Source organism: Bufo bufo, chromosome 6, assembly GCF_905171765.1.
Source record: "Bufo bufo chromosome 6, aBufBuf1.1, whole genome shotgun sequence".
In the NCBI taxonomy this organism is placed as follows: domain Eukaryota; kingdom Metazoa; phylum Chordata; class Amphibia; order Anura; family Bufonidae; genus Bufo; species Bufo bufo.
The window spans coordinates 319,967,157-319,994,840 of NC_053394.1; the positions used below are offsets into that span (position 1 = coordinate 319,967,157).

The following is a 27,684-nucleotide window of genomic DNA, read 5'->3' on the forward strand; positions in this document are numbered from 1 at the left end:
GGGATGTATGCCAGTACCAGCCACCAATGGCAGCAGTTAGTTTTGTCAAAACAAAAGAACTACGTCTGTTGAAATCCAACTTCCCTTCACTTCCCCAACACATGATGGGCTCAGCTGAAATGAATCTAATCTGTATGGCCAGCTTTACACAGTGGTCTGAGGACATGCAGATACCTACCCAAGATCTGATGTTGTCAGTACCATCAACAATATGTGGCTGAAAACTGTTCAAAAATGTCCATAGTAGTCTGGAATTCTCATGTAATCCAGAATCAAATTAATACATTTCCTAATATTGTCAATTCAGTGATATTATAGACAGTTTTATCAATTGCTATTGTTTACTCTCAAAATAAAATGTGTATTTTACAGCCCACTGGGATATTAAGTTTTTAAATACTCGCTATCAAGCCCATTGTAGGTAAAAGGAGGTGCATTAGGAGCACATGAGGCTGTTTGAGATAAACACGCTAGAGGATTGACACTGCATGATCTGAGGTCTTCATGTGGCTGGAAATACACAGCGTCTTCTGAAAAGACTGAAGGATCCTCATTGAAATAGTTGTAAGGTCTGAGGTAGAAGCCCACTCCATTTCCGGCTGTAACTGTGTTGGGGATGTCCTCTGCATGAGGAATGTGCAGGAAGCCAGTTGTTATCCAAGCCACCAAATCCTAGAGATAAAGCAATAGTTATTCAATTTGCAACCAACGGCCAAAGGGTTTTGAGTATCGGATCGGTAGGGGTCTAACACTTCCAGTGAGTGCTACGACCTCCTCACAGCTTACCAAGCACAGTGCCATACATTGTATACCAGCTCTGCTTGGTATCGCAACTCAGCCCTATTCACCTGAATGGGACCGAGCTGTGCCTAGGCCACATGATCAATGAGCATGATGTCACTGGCTTAGAGTAAGTTGGGAAAAGGCTGTGTCCCACCTCCTCAAACAGCTAATCAGCAGGGGACCAAAGTGTCAGACCCCCAGACATCAGATACTAATGATCTATCCTGAGGATAGGTCATCAATATAAAACAGGTGGAAAAACCACTTTAATTTTCTTACAGTCATTCTTACATAGTCTAAAGTTGATCAAAATGACAGTTTCAACCAAAAGAAATGTTCATTGGTTGAAATTGAACAACAAAAAATTGTTTTAGCTGACTGATGACAGACCATTATTGTTTGAAAAGAAGTCAGTGTTTGACAAAAGATCTTTCGTTCAAAAAAAGATTGTTGGTAAATGAAAGCTGTTTCTTTAGCCACCGCCCATTGACTATAAATGTCCTGGGCTGTCGGGTTTATCTCTAAACAGCGGTTTTGAAATGGCTTTTCAGAGATGGCAGCTGCACGCTAATCGTGCAGCTGCCGAGAGGGGGGCCCGCTGTCAGTGACAGTAGGGAACCCCAGAGAGAAGGCAGGGACCGTTCCCGTGTGTCCCTGCCTTCTAGATCACTGTATAGACAGACCTGAACGAGCGCTGTGTATACAGATCAGGAAGCAATATGAGCTTCCTGTCCCGGCCCTGTGGTCATGTGACAAATGACCACCGGGGGCAAATGGCCCGTTCTGGAAGTGGTTAAAAGAATGTTCCCAGAAAGATCTTTCATCCATTGCCCGTTTCATTAAACATGTGTGACCAGTTTTGAACAACTGTAATGGCTAATATGGAATAAAATGTGTATGGCCGCGTCTGTGAAATGAACATTCACCAGATGTTTGTTCAACTGCTGTTCAGCCATCAACCAACTTCTATCTAATGCAACTTTAGATAGCTCTCGGACAAACACTTTCCCGGGAAACAGCTATTACCGCCAACCAGCCCCATTCATGCGAATGCTCAGCTTGGAATGGGGAGAGGGAAATAAACAGCTGCCAGAGACCTGGTGGCTTTTCTGCCTTCAGAACAAAATATCGAAGAGTTTGAATTTAATACAATCTTCCTTTCTACTGACATCTGTCATCGGGGAAAGTCAGGACTCTCTTACTCACTTTAGATGGTCAGCTGATCCTTCAGAAAACTGCAGGTTCGGACACTCTTTGTTTAATGCATATGGCCACTTTAAGATTTAACCGCTGAAAGAGGTTGTCCAGCTGTTGATACTGATGACCTATCTTCAAGGACAGCACCAGCGTCCCAAATCTTTGGAAGAGTCACGGTCACCAGCAGTGAGATTCTTTCCCGCTGTAAATGGTAGACATAAAAATAGAGATGAAACGTGACCAGCGTCTGCCTTTGTGCCAGATTTATTTTCAACCAACACAGCAGACAGGCAACTTTCGGCTTCACACAAGCCTTCTCAAGCCATGAGAAAGGCTTGTGTGAAGCCGAAACGTTGCCTGTCTGCTGTGTTGGTTGAAAATAAATCTTGCACAAAGGAAGATGCTGGTCACGTTTCATCTCTATTTTTATGTCTATCTTCAGGATAGGTCATCAATATCTGATCAGCGGAAATATGACTCCAAACATCTTCGCCAATCAGCTGTTTGAAGCAGAGGCGGCGCTCCATGCAAGCGCCACTTTGTCATTACACTACGTCTCGTCTCCTGTGGAGCATAGTGCAATTATAAGCACTCACTCCATTTAAGTGAATGGAGTGAGTACTTGTATTAGATTACATTTCCGAAACAAAGCACCACCTCCTCTTCAAACAGCTGATCGGCAGGGTGCTGGTTGTCGGACTTCCGACGATCCGATATTGATGACCTATCTCTGTAATGGCTAACCTCCAGCACTCCAGCTGTGGTAAAACTACAACTCCCAAGATGCACACTTGCTTAGCTGTTCTCAGAACTCCATAGAAATTAATGGAGCATGCTGGGAGTCATAGTTTCACCACAGCTGGAGTGCCAGAGGTTAGCCATCACTGACCTATCCTAACGATAAGTCATCAAAATTAACGGCTGTACAACCCCTTTAAGGACCAGGACAATTTTTGTTCTTGTTTTTTTCCTTTCTACCTTCCTTTTTTTATTATGGCGTTCACCACGCATGAAAGATATTTTGATATTTGATTTTAGACATTTTTCAGATGCGCAAATACCTGTTATTTTTATTTATTTATTTTTTAATACTTAAAATTAATTGTATGAGAGGTGTAAGGGGTTTTAGGAAAATCTCAGTTGTATTATGGCTGTTGATTACACCTCATGAAGCTATTACATTTGTGGATGACGTGTACAAAATGTTCATGATAGAAAAGTCTTACTACAAGTTATTTTGATTTACACTGCAACTTTTGCCAATCAAGTAAAAATATAGAATTTTCACAGCACATCCTAAAATTCATCTGTAAAAAATATATTACAGAAAGTCCACCAAGAATCATTGACCTGGCTGCAGGTTCTCAGATACTTACCTCATCTTGAATATTTTCATTGTTAATAAAGTTAGAGAACTGAACTGCTGGTGACCATGGGTCATTTTGGTTATAAATACTGCTACTCGTCTGTTCTTCCTCTTTGTGTTTGGTTACAGCCAGCTTATACCTAGAAAGTACAAGAAAATACAATGGAATAGTACAACCTAAGCCGAGCACTTTTACAGTAAAGTTTCATGGGTATAGCTATAAGGTGTACAGAGGAAACAATTGCACAAGGGACCTGGTGCCTGAGAAGACTCTGTCACTTAGGCCTCATGCACACGACCGTTGTGTTCCGTGTCCGTTGTTCCGTTTTCCGTGTTTTTCTGCGAAACCCATTGACTTTCAATGGGTCATTTTAAAACTAGGATAATGCACCGTTTGTCATCCGCGTCCGTGATCCGTGTTTCCAGTCCGTCAAAAAAATATGACCTGTCCTATTTTTTTCATGGAGAACGGTTCGCGGACCCATTCAAGTCAATGGGTCCGTGAAAAAACACGGAGGCACACAAGATTGTCATCCGCGTCCATTTTTTTCCTATCATTTGCAAGACAAACTTGACTTAGATTTTTTTTTCACTTTCCTTCATGTCTGGTGATCCTCCAAAAATCAAGGAAGACACACGGAAAGAAAAACGGAAACGGATCACGGAACAACGGAACCCCGTTTTGCGGACCGTGAAAAAATACTGTTGTGTGCATGAGGCCATAATAAGATGCCAGTATTTTAAATGGCATATAGTAAATGAGGGCCTTTTGCATTGTAGCCCAGGAGCTTGAAGTTATGTCTTTAAACCCTGTCATCTATAGAAAGCTCTTGAATGCATAATGATGAAAATCTTGGGCAATATTAACAACCTATATGTACATATATTGAGCCAGTATACTGTATATCCATATTTGTCAGGAAAGGCCAGGAGGCCCCCAGAGCAACGTGCGACCTTCTGAATTCCCAGAACAGTTGGCAACGCTCCCTTCCTGCACCTCCCAGAAATCAGTCCCTAGCTGTATGTGGTGCTGGGACTATGTTATCAGACACATTGTGGGTGTCCAATCACTCAGTGAGGAGGCGTTTTAAGTGTGATGGGGCCTGTTAGGAAAGGGGCAGAACTTGCAAAAGGGTGGATGACTGACCCCTTATGATTTCATATTATCATCTCCCTGGCGCCAGTGCCACAAGGTTGGCAAGTATGTGCATGTCTGTATGCTTTAAGGTGGATTTAGAAGAGCAGATAAATGTCTAAGCAATCACCAACAGGAGCGACTATCAACTGAACGTTCTAGCAGACAACTAGATTATCGTGTACATTTTTTTTTTTTTTCGATCGTATAATTGTTGATATGCCTGCCTACACAGGGCTGTCTATCTTCAAGAATGTACACAATGCAGATTTACATAACCCAATTCATTAACGACAAACAATGATTGCATCAACGATTTCACAAAAGTTGAACAAGCGTTTCTCGTCCATCTTCCATCGCTTGCATTCGAATCATAACGATTATCTGCTTGTCTAAATCCACAATTATAAGCAAAAAGACAATGAACAAGTACCATTCACTTATAGGGAGAAAAAAGTGGACCTTGCCTGCAATTCAACGGCAGTGGGAAGGGACATCGTGGAATACTTTCGCTTCCATGGCTGAAAAAGACTAACATTTTACATATTCCTCATATACAGAAGTTCCTAGGGCAAAGGTGGACAGTGCACCAAAATTGAAATTGATAATGCATTTATCATGATTTATAGTTAATGGTGTTCTCTGCTTCCGCCAATCTTTGCATGTAAGGAATGTCACCCGATGATAAGCTCATATAAAGCAGAGGTGGGACGAATCCAATTTTTTTTCGAATACGAATCCGAAAAGGTTCTCGAATCTCTCGAATCTTTCAAATCTCGAATCCTACTAATCCTGTACATAAGAATTGTGTGAACGGTGTAAGAAATAAAGTGATCCAAACTAAATATTCTTTTAATATGAAAAAATAAAGAGTCCTTACTTTTTTAACAAAGTATTCGGATTTGGATTCGAAAAAAAATGGAAATACAGGGTAATACAGCGCCACATACCTCTTACATCCAGTGATGTCTCTTTGACGTAGATTTTCTCTTTCCTCATCTTTTCCTTTCAGACCTTCAGATCAGACCTCCTGTTTTCAGCCATTTTTCGTCTCTGCAGTTTGACAAAAAAAAATCTTAGTTTACTACTTTTCCATCATTCTCGCATCTTTTGGACAAATCATCCTACCACTCCCAATACTGTGCCGCTGTGCTCCCCAATACAATACTGCAGAAACAGATAAACCCCCTGATAATACTAGTACCACACAGAGCCCCCCCCATATAAAATACTCTTTTCTTTGTGGCCTCAGTAGATGCCCCCATGTGTCAGTATCTTAGTGCCAACACCCCCATGTGCCAGTATCAAGTGCCCCTGTCCTTCCCCCCATGTGCCAGTATCATAGTGCCATCTCCCTTACAATGTACCAGTATCATAGTGCCACCCCCCTAATGTGCCAGTATCAAGTGCCTCTCTCCTTCCCACCCACCTCCCCATGTGCCAGTATCATAATGCCATCTCCCCCGCCAATGTGCCAGTATTAAGTGCCTCTCTCCCCCCCCCCATGTCTCAGTATCATAGTGCCATCTCCCCCCCCCCAATGTGCCAGTATCAAGTGCTTCTCTCCTTCCCACCCACCAACCCATGTGGCAGTATCATAATGCCATCTCCCCCCATTGTGCCAGTATTAAGTGCCTCTCTCCTTCCCCCCCTATGTGCCAGTATCATAGTGCCATCCCCCAATGTGCTAGTATCATAGTGCCATTTCCCCCTAATGTACCAGTATCATAGTGCCATACCCCCCAATGTGCCAGTATCAAGTGCCTCTCTTCTTCCCACGCACCTCCCCATGTGCCAGTATCATAATGCCATCTACCCCCCCAATGTGCCAGTATTAAGTGCCTCTCTCCTTCCCCCCATGTGCCAGTATCATAGTGCCACCCCCCCCCCCAATGTGCCAGTATCAAGTGCCTCTCTCCTTCCCACCCCCCCATGTGTCAGTATCATAGTGCCACCCCCCCCCCAAATGTACCAGTATCATAGTGCCATCTCCCCCTCCCAATGTACCAGTATCAAGTGCCTCTCTCCTCCCCCCATGTGCCAGTATCATAGTGCCAACACCCCCAATGTGCCAGTATCATAGTGCCAACCCCCCCCAATGTGCCAGTATCATAGTGCCATCTCCCCCCTCCCAATGTGCCAGTATCAAGTGCCTCTCTTCTTCCCACTCCCCCATGTGCCAGTATCAAGTGCCACCACCCCCCATGTGCCAGTATCAGGTGCCAATCCCCCCCCCCCATGTGCCAGTATCAAGTGCCTCCCGCTCCCCACATGTGGCAGTAACAGTCCGGTATTTAAAAAAAAAAAAACACTTATACTTACCTCCATGTCAGCGATGCGATGCAGCCTCTTCCAGCCTGTGTCCCGCGCTGTATGTCCATATATGGAGTCAGTGCTTGTGTATTTCAGAAAAGTTTCTGCTGGGACTCAAACCCACAACCTTCTGCATTAGAGGCAAGGCACTTACCCACACAGCTACAAGATCTGCATAGCCTCTGCCTGAAAAAATATAAGACTTCTACTGTAGACTCTGTTATAGCTTTATTAGCCAGTGTACATCCATACACATGACACCTGCCCCAGCACACTCAGCACTGCTACATCTATACACATAACAGCTGCCCCAGCCCACCCAGCTCTGCTACATCTATACACATGACAGCTGCCCCAGCACACTCAGCACTGCTATATTGCTATATATGATAGCTGCCCCAGCACACCCAGCTCTGCTACATCAATACATATAACAGATGCCCTAGCACACCCAGCTCTGCTACATCTAGACACATGACAGCTGCCCCAGCACACTCAGCTCTGCTATATTGCTATATATGATAGCTGTCCCAGCACACCCAGCTCTGCTACATCAATACATATAACAGCTGCCCCAGCACACCCAGCTCTGCTACATCTATACACATGACAGCTGCCCCAGCACATTCAGCTCTGCTATATCGCTATATATGATAGCTGCCTCAGCACACCCAGCCTGCTACATCAATACACTTAACAGCTGCCCCAGCACACCCAGCTCTGCTACATCTTTTTTTTTTCTTTTTTTTTTCTTTATTTAATCACCAAGGGTGAAACAATCCGATGACAGCTGCCCCAGCACACTCAGCTCTGCTATATCTCTATATATCTATCTACTGTATATACTTACGTATAATACTTACAGATATATTAATATAGCATAGCTGAGTGTGCAGGGGCAGCTGTCATGTGTATAGATGTAGCAGTGCTGAGTGTGCTAGGGCAGCTGTCATATATATATAGAGATATAGCATAGCTGAGTGTGATGGGCAGCTGTCATGTGTATAGATGTAGCAGAGCTGAGTGTGTTGGGGCAGCTGTCATATATATATATATAGAGATATAGCAGAGCTGAGTGTGCTGGGGCAGCTGTCATATAGAGGTATAGCAGAGCTGAGTGTGCTGGGGCAGCTGTCACATAGAGAGATAGCAGAGCTGGGTGTGTTGGGGCAGCTGTCATATAGAGATATAGCAGTGCTGGGTGTGTTGGGGCAGCTGTCATATAGAGATATAGCAGAGCTGGGTGTGTTGGGGCAGCTGTCATGTGTATAGATGTACACTGGTTAGAACAGCTAACAGAGTCTAAGTCTCATATGTTTTCAGTCAGTAGCTATACAGTTCTAATAGCTGTGTGGGTAAGTGCGTTGCCTCTGATACAGAAGGTCGTGCGTTAGAGTCCCAGCAGACACCCATCTCTCTCTCCTGCCGCAGCACAGGCAAGGCATCTGTATCGCTGTCCTGAAGACGGCAATACAGATGACTATGCCCGGGTTTGTCGGATTCGAATTTTGAAAATGAGGTCGGGATTCGAGTCCACGAATCCTTCGAATCCAGCAAGATTTGTCGATTCGACGGATTCGTCGTCCCATCTCTATTATAAAGTGTCCCCATGACGAATCCCCTAGTAATTAGCTTGTACCTATAGGGAAACCTTTAAGTAAGCTTTTAATTTTCCTGCAGCACCTCCACAGGGGAAATTTAGCATTACACAGTGTCTACTGATATCAATTGGTTATCTGCGTAATGCAGGACAGGACAGGTTCTTCAAAACAAGAAATATTCTTTGTAGCCATTATCCTCTCTGGCCAAGAGAACAGAAGACCCCCACCCCCCTTAACTCATACTGACCTAACAGTGTACATGAGTTTTATAAACTATACAACCCTTTAAATCATAATTTGATATTCACTGGATGCAACAATACAACATTAAATTTAGAAACACAGAAGATCGATCGCAGAAAAAAAACAATTGGTCCATCTATTCTGCCCTTGTATGATTAATTTTTTATCTTGGGATAGACTTGTTTATCCCAGGCATGTTTAAATTAACTTACTGTAGATTTCCACCACATAAGCTGGAAGTTTGTTCCAAGCTTCAACCACTCTTTTAGTAAAATAATATTTCCTAACATTGCTACTGATCTTAACCCCAGCTAATTTCAGATTGTGCCCCCTTGTTCTTGTGTTTAGCTTCTTATTGAGAATTTTTTTCTCCAGAACCTTTTTAAAACTTTATCATATGGGTATTCCCATCTTAGACAATGGAGGCATATTGCTAGGATATGCCCCCATTGTCTCATAGGTGCGGGTCCCACCGCTGGGACCCGCACCTATATTGAAAACGAAGCAGGGAGCGCTGTGGCTGGAAGACACCAGATTTCCCGGGGTCCGTCCACCAACAAGCGCTAATCCCCGCCTCTCCCATAGAAGTGAATGGGAGTGTACCGCGCATGCGCAGCCCATGCTCCCATTAATTTCTATGGGGCGGACGGCAATAGCCGAGCCAGCACTCGCCTATTTTCGGCGGCCTCACAGAAATGAATGGAGGGCGGCTGCGCATGCGCAGTTCTCGATATAGGGCTCTGTTCTCGATATAGGTGCGGGTCCCAGCGGTGGGACCCGCACCTATAAGACAATGGGGGCATATCCTAGCGATATGCCCCCATTGTCTGAGATGAGAAAACCCCTTTAATGATTTTGATCCTGTCCCCCCTTTCTCTTCTTTTCTCAAGGCTATAAAGATTAAGGGGGTCATTTATTAAGACAGGCATTTTAGACGCTGGTCTTAATACCCCTTTAGCTGGCAGTGGATACGGTAAATTTATGTAGAGGCGCCGGCCTCTACATAACTTTAGTGTATCCACCGCCTGTCTAAATCTATGCCAGCTCCCTAGCTGGCATAGATTTAAACGATTTTCTACACCTAAAACAGGCGTGGAAAATGATAAAATGAAATGGGCCTGCCGGCCTGACCCCTTCCCACGCCCCCTGTTTTTTGACCTGGTGTGAGCAGGGAAAAGTCGCAGATTGCAACACAAAACACCTTTGCCCTGCAATCTACAACAGATACAGTCAGGTCCATAAATATTGGGACATCGACACAATTCTAAAAATGTTGGCTCTATACACCACCACAATGGATTTGAAATGAAACAAACAAAATGTGCTTTAACTGCAGACGGTCAGCTTTAATTTGAGGGTATTTACATCCAAATCAGGTGAACGGTGTAGGAATTACAACAGTTTGCATATGTGCCTCCCATTTGTTAAGGGACCAAAAGTAATGGGACAATTGGCTTCTTAGCTGTTCCATGGCCAGGTGTGTGTTATTCCCTCATTATCCCAATTACAATGAGCAGATAAAAGGTCCAGAGTTCATTTCAAGTGTGCTATTTGCATTTGGAATCTGTTGCTGTCAACTCTCAAGATGAGATCCAAAGAGCTGTCACTATCAGCAAAGCAAGCCATCATTAGGCTGAAAAAAACAAAATAAACCCATCAGAGATATAGCAAAAACATTAGGTGTGGCCAAAACAACTGTTTGGAACATTCTTAAAAAGAAGGAACGCAACGGTGAGCTCAGCAACACAAAAAGACCCGGAAGACCACAGAAAACAACTGTGGTGGATGAACGAAGAACTCTTTCCCTGGTGAAGAAAACACCCTTCACAACAGTTGGCCAGATCAAGAACACTCTCCAGGAGGTAGATGTATGTGTGTCAAAGTCAACAATCAAGAGAAGACTTCACCAGAGTGAATACAGAGGGTTCACCACAAGATGTAAACCATTGGTGAGTCTCAAAAACAGGAAGGCCAGATTAGAGTTTGCCAAACGACATCTAAAAAAGCCTTCACAGTTCTGGAACAGCATCCTATGGACAGATGAGACCAAGATCAACTTGTACCAGAGTGATGGGAAGAGAAGAGTATGGAGAAGGAAAGGAACTGCTCATGATCCTAAGCATACCACCTCATCAGTGAAGCATGGTGGTGGTAGTGTCATGGCGTGGGCATGTATGGCTGCCAATGGAACTGGTTCTCTTGTATTTATTAATGATGTGATTGCTGACAAAAGCAGCAGGATGAATTCTGAAGTGTTTCGGGCAATATTATCTGCTCATATTCAGCCAAATGCTTCAGAACTCATTGGACGGCGCTTCACAGTGCAGATGGACAATGACTCAAAGCATACTGCAAAAGCAACCAAAGAGTTTTTTAAGGGAAAGAAGTGGAATGTTATGCAATGGCCAAGTCAATCACCTGATCTGAATCCGATTGAGCATGCATTTCACTTGTGTCACGGGGTTCCGAAGGTGCACTCGGTCCCCCATTGCCCGCAGAACTGTTGCTTAGCTTTTGTAATGAGGTTCTGTGTTTGACCTCATTCACAGGGCGGCTTTACTAGCTGGGTGGCTCCCTGCTCCTAGTCTGCCTTGAGCGCCGAGCTGATCACTCGGTGCTCGACTGGTTGGTCTGTCGGTCATGTGACGCTGGCCACGTCACATGACCCTCACTCCCCACTATAAATACAGGCAGCCTGCTGGCTACAGGTTGCCTGTTAATTTCTAGGTTCCTGGCTATTTGTTGGACTGCTGAATACTTACCTGATCCTGTTCCCTGACCATCCTTTTGCCTGCTCCTCCTGTACTGCGCTTCCGTCCTGGTATTGTGACCTCGGCTCCCACCTGACTACTCTCTTAGGACTCCTCTTGTACTTCTCTGCTCTCCTGGTATTTATGACCCCGGCTTCTCCTGACAATTCTCTGCTTGCTCCATTTGTACTTTGCAGCTTTCCTGGTATTGACTCGGTCCGTTCACGTCCTGTTGTTTTTCTGTCTGTCATCCCTGCACTTACTCCAAGTTAGGGATTGCCGTCCAGTTGTCCCCTGTCATTAGGACTCGCGAGGCAAGTAGGCAGGGCCAGGGGTAAGGGTGGAGCGCAGTGGTCACTTCCCTCCCCCCTGTGTGTGTGTGTACGCGACCGTTACAGATTAACAGGCCCAATAACCACTGTATTATGAATCCTCTGGTGACCCTGACTGACCATGTCTCTAATCTGACGCAGATGGTGAAGGAGCTAGGGGAAAAACTCAGTTCTTTTGAGTTAGGGCAAGGTTCTTCCACTCCTCAGGCCTCCAGTCCGCATTTTGAGCCCCAGATTAAGCTCCCAGAACCCTTTTCTGTAGACCGGAGGAAGTTTCTGTCTTTTAAGGAGAGTTGCAAACTTTACTTCCGTTTGCGCCCCGTGTCCTCTGGCCCCGAGAGTCAACGCGTGGGCATTATCATTTCCCGATTACAGGGTGATCCCCAGGACTGGGCGTTCTCTTTACCTGCTGGCACCAGTTGTTTATATTCTGTGGAGGGGTTCTTTCAGGCCTTGGGTACCCTCTATGATGAACCAGACAGGGCTCTAGTAGCCGAGACGGCTCTAAAGGCACTGGTTCAGGGCAATTTACCAGCGGAGGATTATTGCACCCAATTCAGAAGGTGGTGTGTCCCCTCAGGATGGAACGAACCAGCCCTGAAGAGTCAGTTCAGGTCAGGTCTGTCTGATAAATTAAAGGATCTTCTGGTCAGTTATCAACTTCCAGAGACCTTAAAGGAGATGATGACCCTTGTTGTCCGACTTGACCGACGGGTTAGAGAGAGACGACAGGAACAACAGTTCTCTTCCCAGATGGTGGTCCAGCCAGAGGCCTATCCCAGAGACAATGCTGAGGTCTCCACCGAGGAACCCATGCAGGTTGGCATGACCCGAGGGAATCTTCGCCGCAGACGTGGAGAATGCTTTTACTGTGGAGATCCTGACCATTGGATCAACCAGTGTCCTAAGAAGGTCCTCTCTGTCAAGTCTCCTAAGACAAGGCAACCTAAAGACCAGGTATACCCTGAATTTTCTAAATGTAAGCTTTCGGTACCCATTACGATTTCTCTGGGAGTAGATAAATGGCCGGGTAAGGCCTTTATTGATTCTGGCTCAGCGGCTAGCTTTATTGACTCTGAGTATGCTGTAAGATTGGGTATTCCTATGTTTGCCTTACCAACTCCTATCCATGTCATGGCTATTGATGCTACTCCTCTTATTGGTGGTACGGTGAGCTTATGTACCTCGGAGATTTCTCTAACCGTGGGTGTGTGCCACTCAGAGAGATGTTCGCTTCTAGTCCTGGAGAACCTACCTGCTGAGGTGGTACTAGGGTTGCCTTGGCTCTGACTACATAACCCCACTATAGATTGGTCCAATGGGGAGTTGGTGAGATGGGGGCCTAAGTGTGACTCGTGCTTGTCCGTGGTACAGGCTGGGGTCTCAGTAAAGTCTGATACTTTACCCTCTGTTGTTAGAGAATATTCTGATGTATTCTCATCACCAACCCCGGAGGTTCTACCCCCCCATAGACCTTATGATTGTACCATAGAGCTAGTAGAGGGGGCCAAGTTTCCTAAAGGACGAATTTATAATCTTTCTATGCCCGAACGCAAGGCCATGGAAGATTATATTAAGGAGAGCCTTGGTAAAGGGCATATTAGACCTTCTGTCTCTCCTATGGGGGCGGGGTTTTTCTTCGTTAAGAAAAAAGATGGTGGTCTTAGGCCATGTATCGATTACCGGAGATTAAATAAAATCACTGTCCAGAATAGATACTCCCTCCCATTGATTCCGGATTTATTTAACCAGGTTCTGGGGGCAACCTGGTTTTCCAAGATTGACCTGAAAGGGGCATACAATCTAATCCGAATCAAGGATGGAGACGAATGGAAGACGGCGTTCAATACTCCGGTAGGACACTTTGAATATCAAGTGATGCCTTTTGGACTCAGCAATGCCCCAGCTGTGTTCCAAAACTTCATGAATGACATTCTTAGGAAGTACTTAGGTAAATTTGTTATTGTCTAATTAGACGACATTTTGATATTCTCTCCTGACTTCGAATCCCATGTGTCTCATGTTAAACAAGTATTAGAGGTGTTGAGGGAGAATCAGCTATCCGCTAAACAAGAGAAATGTGTCTTTGGTGTACAGGAGATTCTGTTTCTAGGGCATGTTCTGACTCCTCACGCCTTCAAGATGGATCCTGGTAAGGTACTAGCAATTAAGGAATGGGTAAGACCTTCATCCTTAAAGGCCTTACAACGGTTCTTAGGTTTCGCCAATTACTATCGTAAATTTATTATGAATTTTTCCGTAATTGCTAAACCGTTGACCAACCTTACTAAGAAAGGGGCGGATTTGGAGAATTGGTCTACTGAGGCCATTTCTTCATTTGAAAAATTAAAAAAGGCATTTAGTAGCGCTCCCATTCTGATCCAGCCTGATCAGGAGAAACCTTTTATTGTGGAGGTGGATGCGTCCGAGGACGGCGTAGGAGCAGTCCTTTCACAAGGTCCTGCTAGCCTCACTAATCTGAGACCATGTGCCTTCTTCTCCAGGAAATTCTCTCCCACGGAGAGAAACTACGACATAGGGAATAGGGAGCTGCTGGCCATTAAATGGGCATTTGAGGAGTGGAGGCATTTCCTGGAGGGGGCAAGACATTGTGTAACTGTTGTCACTGACCATAAAAACCTTATGTTTCTCGAGTCTGCTAAGAGGTTGAATCCCCGTCAAGCCAGATGGGCTCTGTTATTTACTCGTTTTAATTTTTCCATCACGTTCAGGCCGGGAAGTAAAAATGTGAAGGCGGACGCATTATCTCGGAGCTTCCAGGCTTTTCAACCTACTGAGGTACCACCTGAATCCATCCTACCAGCAGAAATCTTCTTAGCAGCTCTTACCCAGGATATCTCGGCTCGCATTAGGTCTGAACAACATCTGGCACCGGTATCCACCCCAACAGATAAGTTGTTTGTTCCCGTACAATTTCGTCTCCAGCTGTTGGGTGAGTGTCACGATTCTGCCTTTTGTGGACATCCGGGTGTTGAGGGCACTAAGGATCTGGTTTCCAGATCTTATTGGTGGCCCACTCTAACTAGGGATGTCAAGTCCTACGTGTCAGCCTGTGAGGTTTGTGCCAGGTCCAAGACACCTAGGACTCGCCCTGCTGGTAACCTACGACCCCAACCCATTCCCAGTAGACCCTGGTCCCATATCTCGATGGACTTTATAACTGACCTACCGCTGGCGGAGGGTAAGACTGTGGTTTGGGTAGTGGTCGATAGGTTTAGCAAGATGGTTCATTTCATTCCCCTGTCTAAACTTCCGAATGCTAAAACCCTGGCGTCTATTTTTGTGAGAGAGATTGTTCGTTTACATGGCATCCCGGAAAATATTGTTTCTGACAGGGGTGTGCAGTTTGTGTCCAAATTCTGGAGGGCCTTCTGTCAAAGATGTAAAATTTCATTGTCTTTTTCTTCCGCCTACCATCCTGAGAGTAATGGGCAGACTGAACGCCTTAATCAGTCTGTGAAACAATTCTTGAGGTTGTATGTTGCTGATGACCAGCAATTATGGGTCAAATTCCTTCCGTTGGCTGAATTTGCTTTGAATAACCGTGTCAATTCTTCTGCTGGGGTCTCCCCTTTCTTTTGTAACCATGGTTTTCATCCCCATTTTCATTCTGGGTCGTCCGTCTCCTCCTCTAACCCTGAAGTGGATAAACTCTCCTCCGAACTGTGCACAGTTTGGGCCCGGGTTCAATCGAACCTAGAAAAGGCTCAATGTTCTCAAAAACTCAAGGCCGATAGGAGACGTTCAAGGGGGGTAAACTTTCAGGTTGGGGATAAAGTATGGTTGTCCTCCAAGAATCTATCTCTCAAGGTAACTTCTAAAAAATTTGCTCCTCGTTTTATTGGACCATATAAGATCACGGAAGTGATTAACCCGGTATCTTTTAGGTTGGAGCTGCCTGAGTCATTCCACATTCATAATGTGTTCCATAAATCTCTGCTTAAAAAATATTTTGAACCGGTAGTACCATCAAAAGCCTCGCCTCCGCCGGTTCTTGTTAATGATGCTGTCGAGTATGTGGTGTCTAAAATAGTGGATGTCAGGAAGGTGCGTAATTCCTTGCAGTACCTGATTCACTGGAAGGGGTATGGACCTGAAGAGAGATCTTGGGTACCTGCCAGGGAGGTTCATGCTCCTAGACTTGTTCGTAAATTTCATTTAGAAGACCCTGAAAAGCCATCGCCTGAAGTCTTGGGTCCGGTGGCCCCTCGTAAAAGGGGGGGTACTGTCACGGGGTTCCGAAGGTGCACTCGGTCCCCCATTGCCCGCAGAACTGTTGCTTAGCTTTTGGAATGAGGTTCTGTGTTTGACCTCATTCCCAGGGCGGCTTTACTAGCTGGGTGGCTCCCTGCTCCTAGTCTGCCTTGAGCGCCGAGCTGATCACTCGGTGCTCGACTGGTTGGTCTGTCGGTCATGTGACGCTGGCCACGTCACATGACCCTCACTCCCCACTATAAATACAGGCAGCCTGCTGGCTACAGGTTGCCTGTTAATTTCTAGGTTCCTGGCTATTTGTTGGACTGCTGAATACTTACCTGATCCTGTTCCCTGACCATCCTTTTGCCTGCTCCTCCTGTACTGCGCTTCCGTCCTGGTATTGTGACCTTGGCTCCCACCTGACTACTCTCTTAGGACTCCTCTTGTACTTCTCTGCTCTCCTGGTATTTATGACCCCGGCTTCTCCTGACAATTCTCTGCTTGCTCCATTTGTACTTTGCAGCTTTCCTGGTATTGACTCGGTCCGTTCACGTCCTGTTGTTTGTCTGTCTGTCATCCCTGCACTTACTCCAAGTTAGGGATTGCCGTCCAGTTGTCCCCTGTCATTAGGACTCGCGAGGCAAGTAGGCAGGGCCAGGGGTAAGGGTGGAGCGCAGTGGTCACTTCCCTCCCCCCTGTGTGTGTGTGTACGCAACCGTTACAACTTGCTGAAGACAAAACTGAAGGGAAAATGCCCCAAGAACAAGCAGGAACTGAAGACAGTTGCAGCAGAGGCCTGGCAGAGCATCACTAGAGACATCACTGAAACCCAGCGTCTGGTGATGTCTATGCATTCCAGACTTCATGCTGTAATTGACTGCAAAGGATTTGCAACCAAGTATTAAAAAGTGAAAGTTTGATTTATGATTATTATTCTGTCCCATTACTTTTGGTCCCTTAACAAGTGGGAGGCACATATGCAAACTGTTGTAATTCCTACACCGTTTAGCTTATTTGGATGTAAATACCCTCAAATTAAAGCTGACAGTCTGCAGTTAAAGCACATCTTGTTCGTTTCATTTCAAATCCATTGTGGTGGTGTATAGAGCCAAAAATGTTAGTATTGTGTTGATGTCCCAATATTTATGGACCTGACTGTATGTGCCAAAGAGTGCCATATATCTGATAGTAAATGACCTCCTAAGTTCTTTAGGTCTATCCTGGTATATCTTATGCTTAAGACCCTTCACTATTTTTGTAGCTCGTCTGTGCACCCGTTCCATTTTATTGAAGTCCTTTTGTAGGTGGGTTCTCCAGAACTGGATACAGTATTCCAGATGGTCTCAATAGCACTCTATACAGTGGGATCACAATCTCTCTCTTCCTACAGGTTATACCTCTAGCTATATAGCCAACCATCCTACTTGCTTTCGTGGCTGCCTGTCCACACTGCGCACTCATTTTAAAGCTGTCTGATTAGGACATCTAAATTCTTATCTCTGAAGTCCTCGCTAACACAGTGCTGCCAATACAATATTCAGAGTGAAGGTTCCTTCTCCCCAAGTGCATTATTTTACCTTTGGAAACATTGAACTGCGGTTTCCATTGTTTGGGCTATTTAGTCAAAATAATATATATTAAGAAAAGCTCTACCAGCAAACTACTGGAGCCCAGCCTGTCAGTAACCAACTGATAAAAGAGCAAATTTAAAATAAGGCTGTCTCACAGTATTTTTGCGTACATAAATTTATTACTCAACATATCAGCATGATTGCATGTATAGACATAAAAAGTGCGGAGCTCTCGCACACACCTATACGACTGGAGTACTCCAAAATATATAAGACCTTTAGCTAGTGTTATTAGCGGTTTTCTGCAGACTTCAAATATATAGAAAGTTTAGTACTGATGTACTATTTTACCGGTTGTTGGAACCAGGTGGTTCAAGGAACGTCCTTTTTGCGATTATCAATGTAGAATAGCGATTTCAGCTATAAACTATCGGCCATAAGGACTGATTTATGCTGACATGCCTAATTTAGGCAACTAACTTTTGTGATTAAAATCGGACCGCATACCGAAAGAACTCTGCTACATCCGCTTCCACTGTGCTATCTTCCAGGAGGACACGTGGGACGCTGTGTGAAACCAGGTCGGAGCCCATTCCGCAACGATAGCCAGTGGAGTAACATCAGGTGAAGGCGGAGGCACTAACATCAGCGGACGATATTTGAATACAGCATTTTCTACATTGATAATCGCAAAAAGGACGTTCCTTGAACCACCTGGTTCCAACAACCGGTAAAATAGTACATCAGTACTAAACTTTCTATATATTTGAAGTCTGCAGAAAAACGCTAATAACACTAGCTAAAGGTCTTATATATTTTGGAGTACTCCAGTCGTATAGGTGTGTGCGAGAGCTCCGCACTTTTTATGTCTATACATGCAATCATGCTGATATGTTGATATTAATTCAAGTGTATTTTAATGAGTAATAAATTTATGTACGCAAAAATACTGTGAGACAGCCTAAATTATTTTATATTTATCTAGCCAAGCTAAATCTTTTTCCATGTTACAAACCTCTCCAGGAATATCCAAATTTTAAAATGTCCGCCTTCAGATATATTTGCAAAGACATAACAAAAGGTACTGTCCATGAAACAATTCCAGATGCTAGATATTCTATGACATTGCACTTACTTAGCCCAGTTCATTGAGTTGTGGATAGCACTCTTCTCTGGAAGATAGTCTCCTGCAAAGCTGACCATCTGGATCCTAAAAGAACGTTCATGATCCCACTTATTCTTCTGTTTGTTGGCAAACTGCATATAACGAGGCATGGGGTCATGCTGCTGAAATGCTGCCTGGTTTTCAGATGCCAGAACTTTCTTGGTGAGCATAGTTTGCTGCAATTTCCATTCTGGATTCCAGGGAGCAACCTGATCTTGATACTCCATATCATGAGCAACCAAAGAATTATTTATTCCTGCAACCAAATAGTATGTAGGGATAATACGATATCACAAACTGTCATAAATGATCTAAAAAATGTAACTTCCGTTCTGCACCAACATTGTCCTTACACACATATCAAATTTCCTAGACTGATGTAACGGTCTATAAAAACATGGCTGTTTTCTTCCAAAGACAGTGCCACACCTGCCCACAGGCTGCATGTGGTATCACAGGCAGGTATTGCAATGACAGAAAAATAAATGAATATAGCTCACCTGTTGCTGATTTTTTTGGATGCACAGAATTTCTGTGATAAATATAGAGGAGAAAAATTCCAGCATCCAAGTCCAGAAAAAGTGCAGCGTTATTGGGAAACTATGAGTAAGGGCAAACTTGAGCAGCCCACCACCTTATCTTTGACTTCCACAGCAGCCCGCCCCTTTAACAGTGATCTCCTCAGTGCCCCATCCCGTTAACTGTGATCTTCACAGCCACCCGCCCCATAACAGTGTTCTCCATAGTGGCCCTTCCCCTTAAAATTGACCCTTCACAGCACCCTGTCCTTAAGATTGACCTCCACAGCAGCCCACCCCCTTAACTTTGACCTTTACAGCAGTCCGCCTCCTTAACACTGACCTCCACAGCGGTCCATCCCCTTACCAATGACATCAACGGCATCTCTCCACTGTTAACAGTGACCTCCACCGTGCCCTGCTACCTTAAAAGAGACCTCCACAGTGCCTGCTCCTTTAACAGTTACCTCCATAGTACCCTACCCCCTTAACAGTGACTTCCACTGTGGCCGCCCCATTATTAGTGAGCTCCACAGTACCCTCCCCCTTAAGTGACCTCCACAACACCCCTCTCTGCCCCATCAACAGTGACCCCCATCATGCCATGCCCGCTTAACAGTGACCTCCACCATGCCCTGCCCCCTTAACTGCGACCTGCACAGTACCCCACCCCCTTAACAGTGATTTCCACAATACCCTGCCCCCTTAATAGTGACCTTCACAACACCTCGCCCCCTTAACAGTGATCTGTACAGCACGCCGTTTCTTACCATTGACCTCCATAGCGGACCGCCCCCTTAACTGTGACCTCCACAGCACTCCGCTCCCTTAAGAGTGACCTCCACAGCACCTTGCCCCTTTAAAGGTGACCTAAAGCAGTGAATAAAATGGCTATGAATAAAACCTGGTGTAAAAATGCGTATGTCAAGACTGAAGGACCTGCGAGCTTCTATTGGCTGATAAAGGTCATGTGACCATGTTTGTGTGTGTTTGTGTGGCAGTTGGGATATGAGTGAAAGACCTGTGGGCTTCTATTGGCTAATGCAGGTCATGTGATGGTGCCATATTTACATTTTTTTGGGAATATCTCAGGAATGGTACGTCCTAGATAGCTGAGACCTGGTCTAAAACACTTCCAGACACCCGATGTACCTGTGTGCCAAATGTGGTGCAGATGGGTCCAGTTGTTTGTCCGTGCATAATGAACAGACAAACAGAAATTCATTTTTATATATATAAGAGACTAGCAGGATGACCCAGCTTCGCACAGGTATATTTCCACTATTTAATTTAATGTTTGTGTGTTGTTAAAAGATATTGACAGTATCCCCCATAACAGTGACCTCTATAGCACCCCACCCCATTAACAGTGACCTCCACAGCACCCCACCCCTTAACACTGACCCTCTACAGTGCCCCACCCCCTTAAAATGTGACCTCCCAGAAATTCATTTTTATATAGTTTAGAGATATATACTATGGCAGGCATGGAATATTAAATGGGTATTCTGGAAGATACAAGTTATTCCCTATCCACAGAATAGGTCATAACTATCAGATCGGTGGAAAAAAGTTTATAGGAATAGGACCCCTAAAATACAATACTTTATTTCTACTTAGATAAAAATATCTCCCAAGCCTAATATAGAGGCTTAGGGCACTTTCACACTTGCGGGCAGGATGGATCCGACAGGCTGTTCACCCTGTCGGATCCGTCCTTCCGCTATTTTGCCGTGCCGCCGTACCGCCGCTCCGTCCCCATTGACTATAATGGGGATGGGGCGGAGCTCCGGCGTAGTACGGCAGTTCGCGGTGAGAGGCCGCCGGACTAAAAAGTCGGACATGCAGGACTTTCAGTCCGGCGGCCTTTCGCCGTGCACTGCCGTGCTGCGCCGGAGCTCCGCCCCGTCCCCATTATAGTCAATAGGGATGGAGCAGCGGTCCGGCGGCACAGCGAAATAGCGGAAGGGCGGATCCGACAGGGTGAACAGCCTGTCGTTCCGTCCTGCCGCAAGTGTGAAAGTACCCTAAATCTGATGTACACAAATAACAGATAAACAAAAGTAACACAAAAACAAAATAACACACAACCACTATCGTAGGGACCAATAGATTATTAAAGGTAAAAGAACACGGGGGAGTGACCAGCTGACCAGGGAAGGGAGAAATATCTCTATCCACCAGGAGTTGTCCCCGGGCTGAGGGTAGACCAGGGCTTTTGTTAGGGATAGTTCTCCCTTCCCTGGTCAGCCGGTCACTCACCGTGTTCTTTTACCTTTAATAATCTATTGGTCCCTACAATAGTGGTTGTGTGTTATTTTGTTTTTGTGTTACTTTTGTTTATCTGTTATTTCTGTTATTTGTGTACATCAGAGTTAGCCTCTTTATTAGGCTTGGGAGATATTTTTATCTATGTAGAAATAAAGTATTGTATTTTAAGGGTCCTATTCCTATAAACTTTTTGATTTGTATTTACACTGGGATACCACACTATCTTATCTATATCAATTTATGTTCCTTTCCTACCTTTAGGACTCCCACCGATCACAAGAACAGGGGCCCCGTACCCCTGCTGGCCCTTTGCTGCTCCCAAAAATGGTCAGAGTGGCCGGTCGCACTGCGCGACCACTCAATTCATTTCTATTGGAGTTCTGGAGATAGCCAAGCTCTGTGTGACCAGCCGCTCCGGTCATTTTAGGAGAGCAGCAAGAGGTCTGCAGGAGTCCTTGTGATCTGATAGTTATCCCCTATCCTGTGGATAGGGGATAACTTGTACCTACTAGAATACCCCTTTAACTCTGACATCCAGCACCTCACAGATCTGATATTAATTGTTCTGAGGTTAGCTCATCAATATCAGAATTTCCCCCAAAAAAAACTTAAGCTTGCAGAACTTTTTGTATAACTATGGACTTTATATCTTTATAGCTACAGATATTGGCTGGGTGACAGGTTTAATAAATATTATTTAGTTTTTCATTTTACATAATAGTACCTGGTCCAGTGGCCAAAATCGGTACTTTACACCTATTATGTCACTCACTTTATCCCTATTGTAAACTCTTACAGGCAGGTACTTCTATAAACATGCCATATTCTATATTCACAGTACTATTTTTAGCACAGCCAATATGATACAGTTACAGGGAGCATATTTGCATGCACTTAATGGATTTTCCAAATATATCAGTACTCTTAATATTGATTTTTAACATATCACATTCTAAGCTGATACTCTAAGGCCTCTTTCACACGGGCGAGATTTCCGCGCGGGTGCAATGCGTGAGGTGAACGCATTGTACCCGCACTGAATCCGGACCCATTCATTTCTATGGGGCTGTGCACATGAGCGGTAATTTTCACGCATCACTTGTGCGTTGAGTGAAAATCGCAGCATGCTCTATTTTGTGCGTTTTTCACTCAATGCAGGCCCCATAGAAGTGAATGGGGCTGCGTGAAAATCGTAAGCAAGTGCGCATGGTTGCTAGGTGACGATCGGGATGGGGAACCGATCTTTATTATTTTCCCTTATAACATTGTTATAAGGAAAAATAATGGCATTCTCAATACAGAATGCTTAGTAAAATGTGGATTGAGGGATTAAAAATTAAAAAAAATTAACTCACCTCCTCCTCTTGATCTCGTAGTTGCCGATCTTTTCTTACTTCTTTAATCCTGAGCTGCCGGCTAAAGGACGTGTGGTGACGTCACATCACATGGTCCAATCACATGGTCCATCACCGTGGTGATGGACCATGTGATTGGACCATGTGATGAGCTCAGTGACGTCACCACAGGTCCTGAAGAAAGAGCAGAGACCGACAGCTATGGAGGAGGTGAGTTATTTATTTATTTTTTAACCCTCAATTGACATTATACTTAGCATTCTGTATTAAAGAATGCTATTATTAATAATAATAAAATTTACACAACACCTAACCCAAACCCGAACTTCATTGAAGAAGTTCGGGTCTGGGTACCACATTCAGTTTTTTTCTCACGCGCGTGCAAAACGCATTGCACTCACGCGGAAAAAACTGAACCACGCAACGCAATCACAGTCAAAACTGATTGAAATTGTGTGCTCACTCGCACGATTTCCCCGCCACGCACCCACATCCTATCCTGCCCCAATCCGTAACTCCCGTGTGAAAGAGGCCTAAGGGTACTTTCACACTGGCGTTTTTCTTTTCCGGCACTGAGTTCCGTCATAGGGGCTTAATACTGGAAAAGAACTGATCAATTTTATCACCATGCATTCTGAATGGAGATAAATCCGTTCAGGATGCATCAGGATGTCTTCAGTTTAGTCACAGAACGGCGTTTTGGACGGAGGAAATACTGCAGCATGCTGCGGTATTATCTCCGTACAAAATGCCAGATCAGTTGGCGGAATGCCGGATCCGGCATTAATTTACATTGAAATGTATTAGTGCCGGATCCGGCATTAAAAATAACGCAATGCTGGACCCGTCCTTCCGGTCTGCGCATGCGCAGACCGGTAAAAACTGATCCGTTTGTCCATATGACAAACGGAGAGACGAATCCGTTCTTGCAATGCATTTGTGAGACGGATCCGCATCTGGATCCATCTACAAATGCTGTCCGTTTGCATGCAGATTGCCGGATCCGGCAGGCAGTTTCAGCGACGGAACTGCTTGCCGGATCACTCTGCCGCAAGTGTGAAAGTAGCCTTGGTGATCACTATAAACTGTTGTGAAACATCTACTGATTGAAGATGAAAAAGAGATTTAGGGGCACATTTATTAAGACCAGCGTTTCAGACACCGGTCTTAATAAAGCCCCTGCACTGGAGTTGGATCCAGACTCTACATAACTTCATTGTGGATCCACCGCTGCTTCTAAATTTAGGACAGCTTCCTAGCTGTCTTACATTTAGACCATTTCATATGCCTAAAACAGGCGTAGAAAATGGTAAATGAGACGGGCCTGCCGGCCTGTCCCCTTCCCGGCCCAAACCCACTTTTTAGGATCTGGCGTGAGCGGGGAGAAGTCACAAATTCTGCGCCAGTAATGCGCCTAATTATGGCATATTTCTGTTTCATAAATTACCCACTTAGTTCATACATATTAAGATTTACTTACCTCCGACATCCAAGTCCACCTTATAGTTTATAAAATGTGTATGGATGGTCCCCAGAGTATGAGGTCCTACTCTGTTTCCATGCTGTGCACCTCCATCCATGAAGAAAGATGTACTTATATACCCTGTTGCGTGAACTTTTGACTCAATAGCCCCATTTTGATAGAACATGAAGTCAAACACGTAATCATAGTTTCCAACGGTGGTAATAGTTCTTATAATCAAAACGGTATTGGCCAAACCACCATAGTAAGAAGAACCAAGATTTGAGAAGTGTCGCCTTAAAGCAGGGGTGGGCAATTATTTTTTCGATGGGGCCACATGAGAAACTGAAAATATTTTGGAGGGCCGGGCCAAAAGGCTAAACTCAATACTGCATAAAATCACCGCGTCCTGGCACAGGCGGGCGTGATGACATCATCATGCCTGCCTGCGCTGGGATTTCACTACCAAATAGACCTCAGGCCTGTAGCCTATGACAAGTCTTGTCGCCATCTGCAAATTTTAAGGCGCATTGGCGACCATTTTGGTCGCCATCTGGAGCGCTGTATTGCATCAGTGACATGAACACTCTCCACATAGAATGTTATATTACATCAGTGACATCACCGCTCTCCACATATAAGTGATATTTTACATCAGTGACATCACCGCTCTCCACATATAATGTTATATTACATCAGTGACATCACCGCTGTCCACATATAGGCGATATATTACATCAGTGACATCACCGCTCTCCACATATATGTGATGAGCGGTGATGTCACTGATGTAATGTATTACTTACCGGTATATGTGGACAGCAGTGATGTCACTGATGTAATATATTACTTATGTGTGGAGAGTGGTGATGTCACTGATGTAATATATCACTTATAAGTAATATATTACATCTGTGACATCACCGCTCTCCACATATAAGAGGCATATTACATCAGTCATCCCTTGGCGCTGGGGTGCGCAGCCAGGGCCGGCCTTAGGTGTTCAGGCGCCCTGTGTGAGCTAACCTTGTGGTAGTGTTACCTGCAGTCCTATGTAAAACCACAGATAACACTAGTGCTAAATAATGTAGTAGTGTTACCTGCAGTCCTATGTAAAACCACAGATAACACTAGTGTAGATCATGTGGAAGTGTTACCTTCGTCCTTAGTGTGCCTCCCTGTGTCTATCGCACAGACTCCATGCTGGCGCTGCCTCCTCTTCCATCTTCTTCCCCGCACAGAACGTTCTGAAGCAGCTGCGTCAAGACATAGGAACACTGTGGGCAAGGTGATACACACAGGGAGAGACATACACACAGGGACGGGGACACACACAAAGGGACAGACACACTCACACACACACAAAGGGACAGACACACACGGACGGACACACACAGGGACGGGGACACACACACAAAGGGACAAACACACACACACAGGGATGGACACACACACACACACACAAAGGGACAAACACACACACACAGGGATAGACACACACACACAAAGGGACAGACACACACACACAAAGGGACAGACACACACACAGGGACGGACACACACACACACACACACACAAAGGGACAGACACACACACACAGGGACGGACACACACACACTGGCACACTCAACATCAGCAGCAAGTCCAACCCTTAATGACCCCCACAATCCCTGGGGGGGGGGGGGGGTGATGTAGTAGCAGGCAGGAAAGCACACACTGTCCCCCTGTCCTATATGAGCCCCCCCCCACCCCCACCAAATACCTGTAAGTTCTGTTAGTTGCTTGGCTTTGGCTGTGGCTGCTGGCTGGGGCTCCGCCTCCTTCCTCTTTCTGCCTGTGCGGCAGCTGCATCACGCTCCAGCAGCCACTGGTCTGCTCTGTTAAAGAGACAGGCAGGCCAGGCAGCAGAGCGGAGCGCAGAGCGGCCGCGGGCCCCGCCCCCTCCTCACTCCGGACAGTGACTCCGTGCTGTTACAGGGCCGGCGGCGGCGGCGGCAACAAAAATGCCGGGGGCCGGATTAAAAGGTCCGCCGGGCCGTATACGGCCCGCGGGCCGTAGTTTGCCCAGGTCTGCCTTAAAGGGATGCCAGTGTTTAGTTCAAATATGCAGATAGATCCTTTGTTAAGAACTGGGCTGTCTGAGTCTAGCAAGTATTGGGTATCTATAAATGTTGCAAAGTAAGGGCAGTCAATGCCACGAACCAACGGGAAGGTGAAACGACCAATACCAAAGTATCCATCCATGTACCTAGTTGACATTCCAGTAGGAGCATTGGACCCATAGAGAGATACAGCTTCTTGGATGCTAAGCTCATAAACTATCCTTTCCCCCTTAAACTTGATGTCATATAACCTGAGTCCTCTGTTCACATTAACCCCGAATGCAAAACTCCAGTGGTGGAACAGGACCTGGTTGTTTTTTATGCTGTATCGAGCACCTTGTGGTTCATATTGTAGAGGGATATCAGAGACTGAACTATTTGGGAGATTCAGAGAAGCAATGTCATCCTCATGATATGGCCTTTTCATCTTAACTACCTTCAATTGTCCCTTTTTATATTCCTCCTCTAATTCAGACAAACTTTGCAAGTACTCACCATTATAAAATACCCTTTCCAAACTCCACTTATTACAGTCCAGGTTCTTATGGTTAAACAGAAGTTCTAACCCAGTTGGATGCAGGAAAAATCCACTACCCGGACTATTAAAGAAGATGCAAAACCAGGTTTGCCTTTCTCCAGATGCAAAGCCTTTTGGAGCACTGGTTAAAGCAGCAAAATATTCACTGTCTGATTCATTATAGCCCAATACTTCCTTAAGGAAACTTTTTGCCTTAGGGTACTCTTTGAGAAGAAAATGCTGTCGTATCTGATTTCTCTCACTTCCAGTGACTGGTCTACGGTAATATGGCAGTTTACCTTTATATCTTTGAAGGGTAACATCATTCTTGTATGTGGGATTTGGTAGAGGTCCCACCACATACTCCTTTATTTCAGGTTCGGAATGACTTCCAAAATATACCACAGCCATTGCTTCTCTCCTGGGCTTAGGTCCTCCTTTATCCAGATACAATAAGGCATCTTTTTTGCTGGGAGGCAGTAGTTCCACAGAATATATACAGTTGGAAGAAGGGTCAGCTTTGGAGATGTCCACCAGATTCTCCTTGATGTTGTTCTTAAGATATGCCACCACCTGATCAAGTTCTTCACGTGTTAGATCTGCAAATATCAAGCTCTGGTCATTATGCTTCAAAACAGATGTTTTCTGATTTCCAGAATTACAGGATTTTGTTTTGGATAGAAACAAAAGGACAGAAACCAAAGCTAAAATGGTGGCAACTGCCAAAATGAGAAGTGCAGTCACTATTTTAACATTCATGTTTGCATTGCATTAAACCATCAGC

The 27,684-nt window shown here is 45.0% G+C and overlaps 1 protein-coding gene across 1 annotated transcript; it reads right to left on the reverse strand.

The window, feature by feature from the left end:
• Positions 1–384: 384 nt before the first annotated feature.
• On the reverse strand, positions 385–27,684 carry LOC121005704 (membrane primary amine oxidase-like). Its single transcript, XM_040438476.1, has 5 exons — positions 26,356–27,684; positions 24,299–24,576; positions 18,645–18,930; positions 3,357–3,486; positions 385–672 (listed from the first exon to the last, which is right to left on the reverse strand). The coding sequence occupies exons 1-5, from the start codon at positions 27,657–27,659 to the stop codon at positions 385–387; spliced, it is 2,286 nt and encodes a 761-aa protein (XP_040294410.1). The 5' UTR covers positions 27,660–27,684.

What these genes read in the sequence shown, in the direction of transcription:
- LOC121005704 (XM_040438476.1), bottom strand. Translation starts at nt 27,659, where the DNA reads ATGAATGTTAAAATAGTGACTGCACTTCTCATTTTGGCAGTTGCCACC. An exon ending in AACACTGGCATCCCTTTAAG is followed by an intron (nt 24,577 to 26,355) that starts GCAGACCTGGGC and finishes CCCTGCTTTAAG; the next exon opens with GCGACACTTCTCAAATCTTG. An exon ending in AACTCAATGAACTGGGCTAA is followed by an intron (nt 3,487 to 18,644) that starts GTAAGTGCAATG and finishes TGTACTTTCTAG; the next exon opens with GTATAAGCTGGCTGTAACCA.